This window comes from Manis pentadactyla, chromosome 1, assembly GCF_030020395.1.
Source record: "Manis pentadactyla isolate mManPen7 chromosome 1, mManPen7.hap1, whole genome shotgun sequence".
Taxonomy (NCBI): Eukaryota; Metazoa; Chordata; class Mammalia; order Pholidota; family Manidae; genus Manis; species Manis pentadactyla.
The window spans coordinates 74,969,374-74,986,960 of NC_080019.1; the positions used below are offsets into that span (position 1 = coordinate 74,969,374).

Genomic DNA, 17,587 nt, shown 5'->3' on the forward strand with positions numbered 1-17,587 from the left:
GGTTTACTAGTATTTTGTTGATGATTTTTTGCATTGGTGTTTATAAGGGATTTTGGTTTGTTGTGTGATTTCATTGTCAGGTTTGGCCTGATTATGATATCAATGTGAGGTTTGGCCTCACAGAATGACTGTGAGAGATGCAGTTGATTCTTACATATTGCTTTTATACCTGTAAACTTGCAAAAATTCCAGGTACAGCCACTGGTTACAGAGGGATGGGATGGTACCAGAAGTTGAGTCCCTTTTTCCCCTTCAGGGTACCTAAGTCTCAGTGACTTGACTCAATGGACAGGTGAACATGTACTTAGACATGGCATCTTCTACTGAAAGTGGTATATCTTAGTAATGTGCGGGCCAGATGGGACAGGGTTTCTCACTCAGCTGTATAAAAAGTGTATTAATAATAATGATGATGGCATTGTTGATAATAAGCTTTCAAAGGACACTGAGGGATGAAATCTAGGGAATAAAGGAAAACTAAGCTAGTGATAATTTCATTGAAGATAAGAGAATGTCCAAGGTCTATATTCTTTTGTATAAATCTTGGGCTATATATTATTTCTTAATAACTCACAAAGGGACTTCCTCTGAGTTTGTAGTTTCCCACATTGCGTGAATGCTTAAGTCAATTAAACTATCTAAAATGCTGAATTATCATTGATAACTTAAGAATCTTAATTTTAATTCCTACTTGTTTTTTTAAAGATCCTTAATACTGATTATTTTCTTCCTGATTAAACCTATACATAAAATTTTATCAGTTTTATGGAGATTCTCAAGTTCCTTATTATGAAACCCTGAATGCATGAAATTATATGCTGTATTTCTCCCATTTTACACCTATTTATTTGTTAATATTTTTTGTGTTTATGACATATGATGTTTTAATGTCTTGGTTAAAAACAGTTCTTGAAGTTCATGAATGTAGCAGCTTGATAAAAACTGTGAAGATGGCTTTGTGTACAATATTGTTAGGACAGCATGTCCTAGATGTACATATCATAACTATGTATTTTGAAAAATTTCTTACAGGCAAAATGTCAGCATTATAAGAAAAAAGAAATGGAACAACAAGAGACTATTGCGTCTTTGCAAAAGGATATCTATAGATTAACAAAGGAGGAGGAAGAACGCATTGTCACTCAAAACAGAGTGTTTGCTTATCTCTGCAAAAGAGTTCCTCATACCATCTCGGATAAACAGTAATGTTTGCTAGATTTTATCTGGGGAGTGGTTGTATCTCTTATAAACTGGAGGAGTCTTCCTCCCCCTTTTCTCTGCTTTTTTTCCCCACCTCGCATCATTAACTTGTTGATAAAACTGGTCAGTTGTCCTGGAGAAGTACATGCAAGATTTGTCTGTTTGCTTCCTTATTATGTCCTTAAATTTATTCTTCTATCCTTATATTTCCTCTAAACTGGAAGTTAGTGCTAAATTTAGATGCACGTGTTTTTGACAAAATACTTCTTAAGTGGTAATGTGTGCTTCTAATTGTAATATATCAGGAGGCACATAATGCCTAGTTGACTTACTCTCTTAGGGATGTTAAGATTGTTCAGGAGTTTAAATAGTAAAAATGTCATCCTTTCACTATAAAATTCCCCATCACCCTTTTATCTAATTGTTTCACTCACTGATGATCTTGCAAAGTGATGATTTTTCAATTCTGCTAGTTTTTTTTTGCTGGCAATCATCCATAAATAAGAACCTTTCCTATTGACTAGGAGCTGTTTGGTTGCCTATGTAGTTTGTTACTGGTAAGGTTGGATCAATGTCAGTTCTTTAATTTTAACTCCCACTTTTTAGAATAGTAAGAAGTTGATGTTCCAGTGATCTCCAATGATAAGCAATAAGATTTTTTGTTTGTGACTATCTCTATTTTTCAGATGTTGTTAATAATCCATTGGGTTTTAATGATCATTGGGTTTTACTTGTCTTTGGCTAGTGGGAACTTTTTCATGTTAGTATTATATCCTTCAACTTAACTCCATTAATCTTTGTTAGATTTTTTGCTGTTGGACAGAGGGTACATACTGTACGTTTTTTTTTTTTACCTTAGGGCTCTTTTGATGAATAGAATCAGATATTTCTTAAAATTAACACTAAACATTTTTAATTAAGTAAATTAAAATTAAAATTAATTAATTAGACATTTCCCAAAAGAGCTCTGGCTTCTCTTAGTCAGGAATGTTTTTTTGAAACCACTGTTTGGGTGTTGGGGTTGCTTATCATTCTTATGTTGTCATTGATTTTAGGAGTTTTTAGTGGAGTATACTAGGATCTATATATATTTCTGGGAAAAAAATAAAATCCTTATTAATATCGTTCTAGCTGAAGTTAACATTGCAGGATTTTTATTTAAACATTTGTAACTCTTTTATACTGGAAATCCTTGCTTCTAAGAACAATATCATACTTATTCATTTGCTTTATTCTATAATATATACAAATAGTTTCAAAATAATAATACCAGAATTATTACTATCAGTAAGCCTACTGAATGAAATTTAAATTTCTTTGCAGTTATCTTTAATGTTAATATATACCACTAGGATACAGTTAAAATACAGTGTTCTGAAATATCTTGAAACATTTCTTTTCTCTGTATGTGTCACCAAATTAATATACAGTTAGGTTCATTCATTTCCATTTGTTTTCAATTTTTAGGGATCGCTTTTTTATTTTACTTTTGAATATGCAGGACATTCAGATGATTCCAAACTCAAAAACTATACTTATATTCAGAGAAGTTTTGTTTTCACCTGTCCCCTTAACCCTCTTCCTTACCTCTTCCATGGGTAATTTTAAATGTTTAGTTTTATAATACTAAATAAATAAATAATACTAAATTGTCCATAAAAAAGATACATATAATACTAAAATAAAGTAAATAAAAATTTGTTTTTAGCAAGTACAAACAAAATAGATATTATAGTCACATTTCCTCTTTTTGTATGAAAGGTAGGACCTTGTTTGTTTTAATAGTACAAACTACATTTTAACTAGTCTTATGTATTTACATAATAGGTTTGAGGAGTTTTACTAAGTAAGTATTTATTTTACTATAAAAATGAATGAGGTCACGTAAGTTAAAACTGTAGATTGTTTTGATAATTGAGAGATAACACACATAGGGAGTCTTCATCCTTTTGTAGGAAGAACAAGAAAAAAAATAAAAGTAGTTAAAATAACATAAAACAAAGATAGGTCTGAACAAATTAAAAAAGAGAGAAGCAAAGAAAAATAGGGATAAAGAAAAAAAGAAGAGACATAATTACAATGGGAGAGAGAGGGTAGTAAGAGAGATGGAAGGAAAATGAAAACACACAAAAAACAACCAATTTGAGTGAGTGCAAGGGCAAGAGAGAGGAACATTGAGAGAACTAAGTCCCAGATGAACTCAAGCTAATTCAGGTGTGAACTTGTCTGATGGCCTAGAAATTCTTCACTCTCGTTGATTTTTAGTAAATCAAATTTTCAGTTTGAGACATAGAACAAAAATTGTGAATTAACCTTGTTAGAAAGTGGTGAGTTGTAGCCAATACAGTATTGTCAAAAGTTGCAGAGGCATTGGGTTAAGATAATATAGAACATTCACAGATGAGTAAAGCCATGTTTTCTGCATTCATGGACCTGATAGTCTAGTGTGGTAGATAGACAGATACTCAGATAAGTAAACTATAAGACAGATGGTGGTATGTGCTGTAATGGTAGGGCAAATAGGATACTAAGTGTACATGACAGGAGAGATTAGTTTCCACTGATGGAGATGGAAATGATCAGAAAGGCTGCATGAAGGAGGTACCTTGTAAACTAGATTATTAGGAACTATAGAATTTACTAGGCAGAGGTGGGGGAAAGGGTATTTTAGTTAGAGAAGTATGGTGGTAGGAAGACAATATATTTGGGAATAGCAAGTGGTTCAAGTAGTCCAAGAGGTTTGGAGCATTGGGTGCACAAGATGATGGTGTTTTAGGAGGCAATAGAAAGGGAAAGGTGTGCTGGAATTTTGAGGGACTTAAACTTCATGCTGAAGGTTTGGATTCTAGTTTTTGTGTAGCAGGATCAAAAAATCCCAGGATTTCTGAGTGAAGAAATTAAATCCAGGGACAGAAAAACAAGTTAGTAATCAGTTGTAATAGTCTAGGTGGGAGATAACGAAGGCCTATATTAGGACCAAAGGAAAGGAGAGATGTTACAGATTTCAAGCTAGGTTTGGGGAATAGGAAGGAAAGACGATGGATTTGTTATGGACGTGTGCTTAGGCACCTTATATCAGCTATGTGGAGATACTAGGCCTGCAGTTAGAAGGGCCAAACTACAGAGAACTTCCAAATTTCAGATAAAGGAAGGAGGCAGAAGAGTTATGTTTGGGTGTCAGGATAACCAAGGAGCAAGAGTGTTTCAGGAAGGAGAAGGTGGTGAGAGCTGCATGCTGCCTCATCAGTCTCTGTTTGCCTTCCCACTGTCTAACTTGCTGAGAATTCCCAATCTGATACACACTAAGTCTTTATCTAATAAAGTCTAAGACTTTATTGAAGGTAGTAGATAACAGTCACTCAGAATGAATGAAGTTTGCTATGAAGGAAAAGATGGAAATGGAATAGTAGCATAAAGGGGAAGTAAGAGGTAAGGAGGCTTGTGAAGGATATAAAGGAAATTAAACTGTATTTGTAGGATAATAAGAAAGCTGGTATGTGTTGGGATGGGGAAAGATCGAAGAGAAAGAATACTCCAGAAAGTTATGTTAAAAGCACAATTAGTTGAATTTTCTCTGAAGAATGAGATTAGTTTCCCAAGATGGGTAAATAGTATAAATTCTTGCTTTAAAGAGAATAACCAGTGAAAATATTTGTTTAATTTTTGTTTGAGGGTTTTTAAAAAATTACAAAAGTAATAACATACTTACTTACACAAATTCAAACTCTAAAAGTGTGTAAAGTAAAATATTATATGTCTGCTTAACCCTCCTAGTTCTTACATTCTAGATAAAACCACTTTTAACAGTTTGGTTTGTTTCCTTCCAGTGTTTCACAACAGAAGTACTGTTGGCATTTTGGGTGGGACAGTTCTTCATTGTGTAGAGCTGTCATGCTCATTGATGAACTTCTAGCATCCCTCCCTACCTAGTCAGTGTGACAAGCAACATTGTCTCCTAGGTTCTGGTATTATACCCCAGTTAAGAACCTGTAGAGTTCTTTTTCGATACATACACAAACTCACAACTCTTTCTTTTTTAAAATAGAGTAATACGGTATATTAGGCAATGCAACATTCGTTTTTCCCCATATAAATTCTTATTAGAACATGCAAATTAACATTATTTCTTTTAATGCTTCATTATTTTCTGTAGTATGGATGTGTTGTTATTTATTTAACTCTTCCCTTGTTGAAGACCATTTAGATTTGGATTTTTTACTCTTACAAAAAAATGGTAAAATGAACAACTTTATTCATCTTGAGTAACAACCGTGGGCAAATATTTCTGTGGGAGCAGTTGCTAGAAAGGTTGGGGGTGGTGACAAGGAAAATATGTATTCAGTATATTGAGATATGTATGTGGCTATTTTTAAATCAATGCTTTGAAGTTAATATAAAATGTATGACTTACTATATTACTTGCATCTAGCAAAAATCACTTAAATTTTTAATGAACTTGCTAGAGAACCTGTATATGTTTAACTGTAACATGAAATAATGTAGAGAGAATAATAAATGCTCCAATACCACATTTTGAAAATAATTCAGTTTATCTTGTTTTCTAGGTTGCTTTGCCTAATTGATTACTATGAATCTAAAATTAGAAGATTTCATAAACAAAGGTAGGACTATTCCCTTATTATAATTTTTTAAATTATTACCTAGTCATGAATCACACCAAAAGTTTTTTAGGCTTTTGAAAAAATTTTTAAATATGCATTTGTATTTTTTATAAAGAATACAGATTTTGAACACTTTTATTGTTTATATTAAAATGTATTGTGCATTTATATTAAAACATATCTATTTAATAATCACCAAAGCATTGGTCAGAGAGGAAGTAGTATTTACCTTTTCTTTTGTTGACATATGATAATTTGTTTTACTGATGTCATCTAGCTACTGGATAGTTACTGAGTATATCCACAAAATGAGCAGGACTAGAATAGCTGCCTACCAGAATATAACCTAATTAGTATGCAGATTTATACAATTAAAAATAAAGACATAGTGAAAAATTAAACATATATAGTAAAAACACACCTGTCACCTCTGATTAAAAAAATAAGGGTAAAGATTAAAATACGGTCTTTGACTAACCTAAAATAGTTGAAGGCTATCTAAGGCCAAATAATCTAAAGTACTTTTTTTTTTTTTTATTGAAGGGTAGTTGACACACAGTATTATATTAGTTTCAGGTGTACAACACAGTGATTCAACATTTATATACATGATAATTCTGGCTACCAGCTATCACCATACAAAGTTGTTACAATATTTTGACTATATTCCTTATGCTATACATTATGTCCCGGTTACTTATTTATTTTACAATTGGAAGTCTGTACTTTTTTTGTTTTTGTTTGTTTGTTTGTTTTTTGAGAGGGCATCTCTCATATTTATTGATCAAATGGTTGTTAACAATAATAAAATTCTGTATAGGGGAGTCAATGCTCAATGCACAATCATTAAACCACCCCAAGCCTAATTTTCATCAGTCTCCAATCTTCTGAAGCATAACGAACAAGTTCTTACATGGAGAACAAATTCTTACATATTGAATAAGTTACATGGTGAACAGTACAAGGGCAGTCATCACAGAAACTTTCGGTTTTGATCATGCATTATGAACTATAAACAATCAGTTCAAATATGAATATTCGTTTGATTTTTATACTTGATTTATATGTGGATACCACATTTCTCTCTTTATTATTATTATTTTTAATAAAATGCTGAAGTGGTAGGTAGATACAAGATAAAGGTAGAAAACATAGTTTAGTGTTGTAAGAGAGCAAATGTAGATGATCAGGTGTGTGCCTGTAGACTAAGTGTTAATCCAAGCTAGACAAGGGCAATAAAACATCCACGTATGCAGAAGATTTCTCTCAGAACGGGGGGGTGAGGTTCTAAGCCTCACCTCTGTTGATCCCCAATTTCTCACCTGATGGCCCCCTGTGACTGTGCCTGTCTTAGGTTGTTCCTCCCTTGAGGAATCTTACCCGTCTCTGGCTAACCAGTCATCTTCCGGGGCCATACAGGGAAATGTAAGGTTAGTAAGTGAGAGAGAAGCCTTATTGTTTGAAAAGGTTAGCTTTTTACTTCTTTGCATATTTATGCCCTGTGACTTCTATGCCCAGCATTTGTCTTGATGTATCTTTACCACTTGGAAGAATTATGATACCAAGTAAATTCGATATGAGGCACGAATTCTGTTTAAGGGTTGTAATTAGGAAGGAAGAAGAAAAGCTATAGAAGTAGCAGGCAGAAGAAAACATGGGAAGATTGATTATTTCTTTGACATATCTTCTTGTAGAGTAACTTCAGCATGGATAGGTTTTAAACTACTACTTAAATTGCGCACACACATTAACATAATAGGAGTACAGTTACATAACCAAAGCATACCTATAATTACCATCCATCTCCAGTGAAACCAAGAAAACCAGTTAGGCACCTTAGGCATTTGTGAAAACTTATCTATGATATGGTGGATATTGTCCAACTGAACTTGAACAGTCTGAGAGAAATCAGACAAATTAAAACAACCCATTCCAGGAGACTGTTCACATCCCATATGTTCTTTTAACAGTAAATAGTCTGTAGTTGTAAGATTTTGGAGCGCTACAATTTGCACTTCTCCTAATTCTTGGTTGAGTTTCAACAGTATAGATCCAGTCAAATTTGTTGTTTTACTGTATGCACAGGCCAGCTTAGATATCTCCTTCCTCATTCCCATGGCAAGTCCAGGAACCGGTGGGATGAGTGCATCTACAGCTGTAGCAGTGCGTGGATATTTGTTGGGGTTTTTTGATGATCATCTTCTGGTATGAGTCTTCCAGAAAGTGCAGATGTTGGAAGTTCTTTTTCATATCGTATCTTAGTTGATTTTTGGGGTAGCCAAATTAGGCTTTGATCCTCTGTATAAACACAAACAGACCGTTTGCCTACACTTTTATATGCCCTTTATACCATTGTGTAGAACTCATTGGAGGTCACCACACAGTAACTGCTTTTTTTTTTTTTTTTTTTTTTTTAAGAGAAAGGATTATTATCAGAAAAATGTACCTCCATAGCCGATCATCTGACACCCTTTAAGTGGTCAAAATTAAGGATATTTAAAGCATGCATTAATCGTTGATTTACAGTTAGTTTTATCCTATCAAGGAGTAATCACCCTTTTATTTATTTAATTATTTATTTTTATCATTAATCTACACTTACATGGTGAATATTATGTTTACTAGGCTCTCCCCTATACCAGGTCCCCCCTAAAAACCCCTTTACAGTCACTGTCTATCAGCATAGCAAAATGTTGTAGAATCACTACTTGTCTTCTCTGTGTTGTACAGCCCTCCCCTTTCTCCCACCACCCCCATGCATGCTAATCTTAATAACCCCCTTCTTCTGCCCCTACCCTTATCCCTCCTTACCCACCCATCCTCCGCACTCCCTTTCCCTTTGGTACCTGTTAGTCCATTCTTGGGTTCTGTGATTCTGCTGCTGTTTTGTCCCTTCAGTTTTTCCTTTGTTCTTATACGCCACAGATGAGTGAAATCATTTGGTATTTCTCTTTTTCTGCTTGGCTTATTTCACTGAGCATAATACCCTCCAGCTCCATCCATGTTGCTGCAAATGGTAGGATTTGCCCTTTTCTTATGGCTGAGTAGTATTCCATTGTGTATATGTACCACATCTTCTTTATCCATTCATCTATCGATGGACATTTAGGTTGCTTCCAATTCTTGGCTATTGTAAATAGTGCTGCGAGAAACATAGGCTTGCATTGGTCTTTCTCAAACTTGATTGCTGCATTCTTAGGGTAAATTCCTAGGAGTGCAATTCCTGGGTCAAATGGTAAGTCTGTTTTGAGCATTTTGATGTACCTCCATACTACTTTCCACAAGGGTTGAACTAATTTACATTCCCACCAGTAGTGTAGGAGGGTTCCCCTTTCTCCACAGCCTCGCCAACATTTGTTGTTGTTTGTCTTTTGGATGGCAGCCATCGTTACTGGTGTGAGGTGATACCTCATTGTAGTTTTAATTTGCATTTCTCTGATAATTAGCGATGTGGAGCATCTTTTCATGTGTCTGTTGGCCATCTGTATTTCTTTTTTGGAGAACTGACTGTTCAGTTCCTCTGCCCATTTTTTAATTGGGTTATTTGTTTTTTGTTTGTTGAGGCGTGTGAGCTCTTTATATATTCTGGACATCAAGCCTTTATCGGATCTGTCATTTTCAAATATATTCTCCCATACTGTAGGGTTCCTTTTTGTTCTATTGATGGTGTCTTTTGCTGTACAGAAGCTTTTCAGCTTAATATAGTCCCACTTGTTCATTTTTGCTGTTGTTTACCTTGCCCAGGGAGATATGTTCAAGAAGAGGTCACTCATGTTTATGTCTAAGAGGTTTTTGCCTATGTTTTCTTCCAAGACTTTAATGGTTTCATGACTTACATTCAGGTCTTTGATCCATTTTGAGTTTACTTTTGTGTATGGGGTTAGACAATGGTCCAGTTTCATTCTCCTACATGTAGCTGTCCAGTTTTGCCAGCACCTTCTGTTGAAGAGACTGTCATTTCACCATTGTATGTCCATGGCTCCTTTGTCAAATATTAATTGACCATATATGTTTGGGTTAATGTCTGGATTCTCTAGTCTGCTCCATTGGTCTGTGGCTCTGTTCTTGTGCCAGTACCAAGTTGTCTTGTTTAGTATGGCTTTATAGTAGAGCTTGAAGTTGGGGAGTGTGATTCCCCCTACTTTATTCTTGTTTCTCAGGATTGCTTTGGCTATTCGGGGTCTTTGGTGTTTCCATATGAATTTTTGAATTATTTTTTCCAGTTCGTTGAAGAATGTTGCTGGTAGTTTCATAGGGATTGCATCAAATCCATATATTGCTTTGGGCAGGATGGTCATTTTGACAATATTAATTCTTCCTAGCCAAGAGCATGGGATTAGTTTCCATTTGTTAGTGTCCCCTTTAATTTCTCTTAAGAGTGACTTGTAGTTTTCAGGGTATATGTCTTTCACTTCTTTGGTTAGGTTTATTCCTAGGTATTTTATTCTTTTTGATGCAATTGTGAATGGAATTGTTTTCCTGATTTCTCTTTCTGTTGGTTCATTGTTAGTGTATAGGAAAGCCACAGATTTCTGTGTGTTAATTTTGTATCCTGCAGCTTTGCTGTACTCCGATATCAGTTCTAGTAGTTTTGGAGTGGAGTCTTTAGGGTTTTTTATGTACAGTATCATGTCATCTGCAAATAGTGACAGTTTAACTTCTTCTTTACCAATCTGGATTCCTTGTATTTCTTTGTTTTGTCTGATTGCCATGGCTAGGAGCTCCAGTACTATGTTAAATAACAGTGGGGAGAGTGGGCATCCCTGTCTTGTTCCTGATCTCAGAGGAAAAGCTTTCAGGTTCTCGGTGTTCAGTATAATGTTGGCTGTGGGTTTATCATATATGGCCTTTATTATGTTGAGGTACTTGCCCTCTGTACCCATTTTGCTGAGAGTTTTTATCATGAATGGATGTTGAATTTTGTTGAATGCTTTTTCAGCATCTATGGAGATGATCATGTGGTTTTTGTCTTTCATTTTGTTTATGTGGTGGATGATGTTGATGGATTTTCAAATGTTGTACCATCCTTGCATCCCTGGGATGAACCCACTTGGTCATGGTGTATGATCCTTTTGATGAATTTTTGAATTCGGTTTGCTAATATTTTGTTGAGTATTTTTGCATCTACGTTCATCAGGGATATTGGTCTGTAGTTTTCTTTTTTGGTGGGCTCTTTGCCTGGTTTTGGTATTAGGGTGATGTTATCTTCATAGAATGAGTTTGGGAGTATCCCCTCCTCTTCTATTTTTTGGAAAACTTTAAGGAGAATGGGTATTATGTCTTCCCTGTATGTCTGATAAAATTCCGAGGTAAATCCATCTGGCCCGGGGGTTTTGTTCTTTGGTAGTTTTTTGATTACCGCTTCAATTTCGTTGCTGGTAATTGGTCTGTTTAGATTTTCTGTTTCTTTCTGGGTCAGTGTTGGAAGGTTGTATTTTTCTAGGAATTTGTCCATTTCTCCTAGGTTTCCCAGCTTGTTAGCATATAGGTTTTCATAGTACTCTCTAATAATTCTTTGTATTTCTTTGGTGTCCATCGTGATTTTTCGTTTCTTGTTTCTGATACTATTGATTTGTGTTGACTCTCTTTTCCTCTTGATAAGTCTGGCTAGAGGCTTATCTATTTTGTTTATTTTATCGAAGAACCAGCTCTTCGTTTCATTGATTTTTTCTGTTGTTTTATTCTTCTTTATTTTATTTATTTCTTCTCTTATCTTCATTATGTCCCTCCTTCTGCTGACCTTAGGCCTCATTTTTTCTTCTTTTTCCAATTTTGATAATCGTGACTTTAGACCATTCATTTGGGATTGTTCTTCCTTTTTTAAATATGCCTGGATTGCTATATACTTTCCTCTTAAGACTGCTTTTGCTGTGTCCCACAGTAGTTGGGGCTTAGTGTTGTTGTTGTCATTTGTTTCCATATATTGCTGGATCTCCATTTTGATTTGGTCATTGATCCATTGATTATTTAGGAATGTGTTGTTAAGCCTCCATGTGTTCGTGAGCCTTTTTGCTCTCTTTGTACAGTTTATTTCTAGTTTTATGCCTTTGTGGTCTGAAAAGTTGGTTGGTAGGATTTCAATCTTTTGGAATTTTCTGAGGCTCTTTTTGTGGCCTAGTATGTGGTCTATTCTGGAGAATGTTCCATGTGCACTTGAGAAGAATGTGTATCCTGTTGCTTTTGGATGTAGAGTTCTGTAGATGTCTATTAGGTCCATCTGTTCTAGTGTGTTGTTCAGTGCCTCTGTGTCCTTACTCATTTTCTGTCTGGTGGATCTGTCCTTTGGAGTGAGTGGTGTGTTGAAGTCTCCTAGAATGAACGCATTGCATTCTATTTCCTCCTTTATTTCTGTTAGTATTTGTTTCAGGTATGTTGGTGCTCCTGTATTGGGTGCATATATATTTATAATGGTTATATCCTCTTGTTGGACTGAGCTCTTTATCATTATGTAATGTCCTTCTTTATCTTTTGTTACTTTCTTTATTTGGAAATCTGTTTTGTCTGATAGCAGAATTGCAACACCTGCTTTCTTCTCTCTGTTGTTTGCATGAAATATCTTTTTCCGTCCCTGGACTTTAAGTCTGTGCATGTCTTTGGGTTTGAGGTGAGTGTCTTGTAAGCAGCATATGGATGGATCTTGCTTTTTTATCCATTCTATTACTCTGTGTCTTTTGATTGGTGCATTCAGTCCATTTTCATTTAGGGTGATTATTGAAAGGTATGTACTTATTGCCATTGCAGGGTTTAAGTTTGTGGTTACCAAAGGTTCAGGGTTAGCTTCTTTACTATCTTACCGTCTTACTTAACTCGCTTGTTGAGCTATTATAAACACGGTCTGATGATTCTTTATTTCTCTCCCTTCTTATTCCTCCTCCTCCCTTCTTCATATGTTGGGTGTTTTGTTGTGTGCTCTTTTTAGGAGTGCTCCCATCTAGAGCAGTCCCTGTAGGATGCCCTGTAGAGGTGGTTTGTGGGAGGCAAATTCCCTCAACTTTTGCTTGTCTGGGAGTTGTTTAATCCCTCCTTCATATTTAAATGATATTCGTGCTGTATACAGTAGTCTTGGTTCAAGGCCCTTCTGTTTCATTGCATTAAGTATATCATGCCATTCTCTTCTGGCCTGTAGGGTTTCTGTTGAGAAGTCTGATGATAGCCTGATGGGTTTTCCTTTGTAGGTAACCTTTTTTTTTTCCTCTCTGGCTGCCTTTAATACTTTGTCCTTGTCTTTGATCTTTGCCATTTTAATTATTATGTGTCTTGGTGTTGCCCTCCTTGGATCCCTTGTCATGGGAATTCTGTGTATCTCTGTGGTCTGAGAGGCCATTTCTTCCCCTAGTTTGGGGAAGTTTTTGGCAATTATTTCTTCAAAGACACTTTCTATCCCTTTTTCTCTCTCTTCTTCTTCTGGTACCCCTATAATGCAGATATTGTTCCGTTTCGATTGGTCACTCAGCTCTCTTAGAATTATTTCATTCCTGGAGATTCTTTTATCTCTCTCTGCATCAGCTTCTCTGCGTTCCTGTTCTCTGTTTTCTAGTCCATTAATGGTCTCTTGCATCTCGTCCATTCTGTTTTGAAGTCCTTCCAGAGCTTGTTTTATTTCTGTATTCTCTTTCCTTAGTTCTTGCATATTTCTCTGCAAGTCCATCAGCATGGTTATGACTTTTGTTTTGAATTCTTTTTCAGGAAGACTGGTTAAATCTATTTCCACAGGTTCCTTCTCAGGGGAAGATGTAGCAGATGCCGAAGCTGTCTGGGTTAGTCTTGTCTGGATCATATTTTTTTGCCTTTTCATGTTGACAGGTGCTATTGACTGTCAGCTGGGAGGGCCAAACTTTTCACTTGCTACTGGCCTTTCTTTACTGGGACAACTGCGACCCCTAGTGGCTTGTGTTGGGTAAGTGGATGTAGACTGGATCTTTGTGTCTTGCCTGGACGGAAGGGAGGAAGTTCCCTTTCTGAGGGCGTGGTCTGCCTTAGGCTGCTTCTCTGCTTTTGCAGCGCCCGGTGGGGTAATGGATGGGGGGGCTGTTTGGCTGTTTACCTCCGAGAGGGGTCTCAGAGCTGTTGCCCAGGGGGTTAGTGCGCCCGGTTTTCCCTGTAATTTCCAGCCACTGGGCTGTGACCTGTGTTGTTTCCGTCCAGCTGTTAAGTCCCTGTCCCTTTAAGACTTTCAAAAAGCACTCGCTTTTCTTTGTCACAGGGACATCAGCTTCGGAACCCACTCAGAGGTCTTGCTGCCCTGTTTCCCTAGTTTCCAGCCCTCCACGCATGCCCTATGTCTGCGCTCTGGTGAGGGTGGTTGGAGCTGGGTGTTTAGCAGTCCTGGGCTCCCTCTCCCTCCCACCGGGAGCTGGGGGGAGGTGTGGTCGGGTCCCACCGGGCCGGGGCTTGTATCTTACCCCTTTCACCAGGCGCTGGGCTCTCACACGTGTGGATGTAGTCTGGCTGTTGTCCTGTGTCTTCTGGTCTCTCTTTTAGGATTAGTTGTATTTGTTGTATTTTCAAAAATATATATGTTTTTGGGAGGAGATTCCCACTGTCCTACTCCTGCCGCCATGTTGGCTCCGCCCCCTCTAAAGTACTTTTAATATAAGGTCATTAAAACAGTAGCTATTCGGTTTCATTGTTTGTAGATGGAACGGTTCAACAAAGAAATATTTGGGCACCTACCTTTGCCATCTTCTGTTTTAGGAACTGAGGACACCATAACAATAAAGCGCACAAATTCTCTATTTTTATCAAGTGTACATTATAGTATTCTCATCCCTAGAATAATGGCTTTCCAGAAACTCAGCAAGACCAATGGCAGAGCTGGTTGCTGATTCCTTCTGGCACCTTGGGGAATCTTAAAAAAGAAAGCAGGGTGGAGGGAGGAAGGGAAATCAAAAGAACAACTAATGATAGAGCAACTCCTTGCTTCACTCTATCCAGAGAGCAGCATTATATCACGTAACTTCAGAGACCTGATTTCTATGTGAAACTCTTAGATAGAGGCATAGTGTTAGAATCTGCAATGATAGGACAGTTTTGGATGTGGTCCTAGGAATTTACAATCTGGTAGGGGAGGTCAAATGTAAACATGTTAATACTTAAGAAAGATGAATACAAGACTTAAGAAAACCCACTAATATATATAATGTCACAGTAGAGTAATTACTAAAAAATTGTACATATAGTATATAATAAAAGGAATTTAGAACAGGAACAAAGTTCTGGATGGAGAGACCAGGGAAGCCTTTGAAAGTAGATGGGTATTGTGTTTGAGCTTGAGGGTAGCCATTTAAGACTGCTTGGATGCTTTGAGCAAAAGTGCATAGATATAAAAGTGTAGACTTTTTTATTGCTCTGTAATTAGCCAGTTTGGAGTTCAAGGCATTTTTTGGTATATCCACAGATAGAGTAACCATTGGAGAGCAGTTGTTTACAAGCTGGACCAAGAGTAAACTGTAAATGAACTAGAAGACATCATTTGCCTTGGAAAGAAAGAAGGCACTTTTTTCTTTAATACAGAAAAACTGGATGATGGGGTTATAGGGTCCTCAAAAGAAATAGACCCAATAGGATGTATATTTATATATGGAGAGATTTATTTTAAGGGAATCATGCCACTGTGAGGCTGTTAAGTCTGAAAACTGTGAGGCAGGTCTGCAGGCTAGAGACCACAAGAAGGATCCATGTTGTAGTGGTGAGGCTGGAGGCAGTCTGAAGGCAGAATACCTCCCTTGGGGGATCCCAGTTGTTGCTCTTAAAGCCTTTACCTATTTGCCTGAGGCTCACCCACATTTTGAAGGGAAATTTGCTTTATGCATGATCTGTTGATTTAAATGTTAATCATGTCTAAAAAGTACCTCACAGCAGTATCTAGACTAGTGTTTGACCAAACAACTGGGCATCATAGTCTAGCCAAGTTGACGCTAAAATGAGCAATCACAATAAGAGTAAAGAGAAGGAAAATTAATACGGCTTGAGTGGTTGCAAATTCTTTTGCTCATAGACTAATGTAAATAATGAAAATGAGTGAAGTGGTTTAGGTGAGGACTATGGCAAATTGGAGCGCTGTGTACTATGTTATGGGGGCAGTTACTACACACTCCAGGCAGTTGATGCCATGCAGGAATGTGAGCCCAGGGTGGCTAGTCTCCTGGTTTATTGAGAGACGCTAGAAGATTAGATTTTTTTTTTTTATTAAGGTATCATTGATATACAATCTTATGAAGGTTTCACATCAGCAACATGTGGTTTCAACATTCACCCACATAATCAAGTCCCCCACCGCATTGCAGTCACTGTCCATCAGTGTAGTAAGATGCTATAGAGTCATTACTTGTCTTCTCAGTGCTGTACTGCCTTCCCCGTGATCTACCTATATTGTGTGTGCTAATTATAAAGCCCCTTAATCCCCTTCTCCCTCTCTTTCCACCCACCCTCCCCAACCCCTTCCCTTTGGGGACTGCTAGTCCTAGAAGGTTAGATTTATAAATGAAATTGGAAGATTTTTAGCATTCACAGTGAAATAAATGATTTTAAAAATGTTATATGGTCCAAACTGAATACCATTTGCAACCTTTAGGCTATGTCTTCAGTAAACTCCAATCTAGATTCAGGGCTTGGCAAACTTTTTCTGTAAAGGCTGACAGTATATATTGTAGGCACTTTATGCTGTATAGTCTCTTGCAACTATTCAGCTGTGTTGTAGCATGAAACCAGCCATAGACAATATATAAATGAATTGACAGTCTGTGCTCTATAAAACTTAACTACAAAACCCCACAGCCTGCTAGATGTAGCCCACAGACAGCAGTTTGCTGACTGCTGATGTAGATAATGAAGAGAGAGTTTGGGATTTTTAGTGAAAGTAGAGAAGATTTAGCATCATTGAAATCTTTCATGTGTAGTATGGTGTGAGAAGTTGCTTCTGAAGTTGTGCAAACTGGGGATCTCTGACTAAAAATGATGAAGGAATTAAAGCTTTTGGTGAGGTGGTGGTGGTGAATTTTGTTGTCATGAATTTGTCTTAAAAATCGGGTGGAGGAATGAGAAGCTTGGGTGAAAGGAATTACTGTTTCATTTAATCCTGTCATTATGAGTCTAGCTGAAGTGAAATACTTTGGCCTATACAAATTTTGCTTAGGTCAGGTATTTGGATTGAATGTCTCATTAAGGGAGGTGGAGATAGGGAGATAGGAGTTGCATCATAAACAGTGTTCTTTACTGATGGTAAAAATTAAAAGTTGTTTATACTTTGCAGTGATGAAGAATCTGTCTTAAGGAGAGGACTTTGCAGGGTTCATTGATTGAACAGAATTTATAAACTAGGGTAGTCTCTCCTTTCTAAGAGTGAGTAGGAGAAGGAGGGTATGCACCTACAGAGCTTGGGGAACAAGACCAAAGGAAGACAACACATGGGACATGGAGCTCTTGCAGAGGTAGAAACCTTCTGCTTAACATTCACTTTTTAAGGGCAGCGATGTCCAAAGTGTTTCTCATCATGAAAGGCAAAAAGTGATATTTGTGTACCACACTGGGGTAATCGGATGAAGCTACAGCTGAAAGCAACTGACTATCCCAAAGTCCTGCCCAGCTGCCCTGAGGGCTGACGGGAATGAGTATTGTGGTACATCTGTAACGCTTTTGCACAGCACACCTGTGGCACACCAGCTGGGGCTCTACTTCAGGGCACAGGATTGGGAAGGCCTCCAGAGGGACTTGCGAGGGGGAGTCTCTGAATACTGTGCACTGGTATTCCTGTCTTTCTCCACCTG

The 17,587-nt window shown here is 37.1% G+C and overlaps 1 protein-coding gene across 7 annotated transcripts in view; it reads left to right on the plus strand.

Annotated features, from left to right (window-relative positions):
* The window catches only part of CEP70 (centrosomal protein 70), a 159,856-nt gene that overhangs the window by 68,922 nt on the left and 73,347 nt on the right, over nt 1-17,587 (plus strand). For all 7 annotated transcript variants that reach the window (XR_008996551.1, XM_057498768.1, XM_057498779.1 and 4 more), the window contains 2 exons: nt 1,033-1,202; nt 5,766-5,822. Coding sequence is in view for 6 of the 7 variants with exons in the window: in XM_057498768.1 (XP_057354751.1) it covers nt 1,033-1,202; nt 5,766-5,822 (227 nt within the window). In the remaining variant the exon portion in view is untranslated. The remainder of the gene's footprint in view (nt 1-1,032; nt 1,203-5,765; nt 5,823-17,587) is intronic.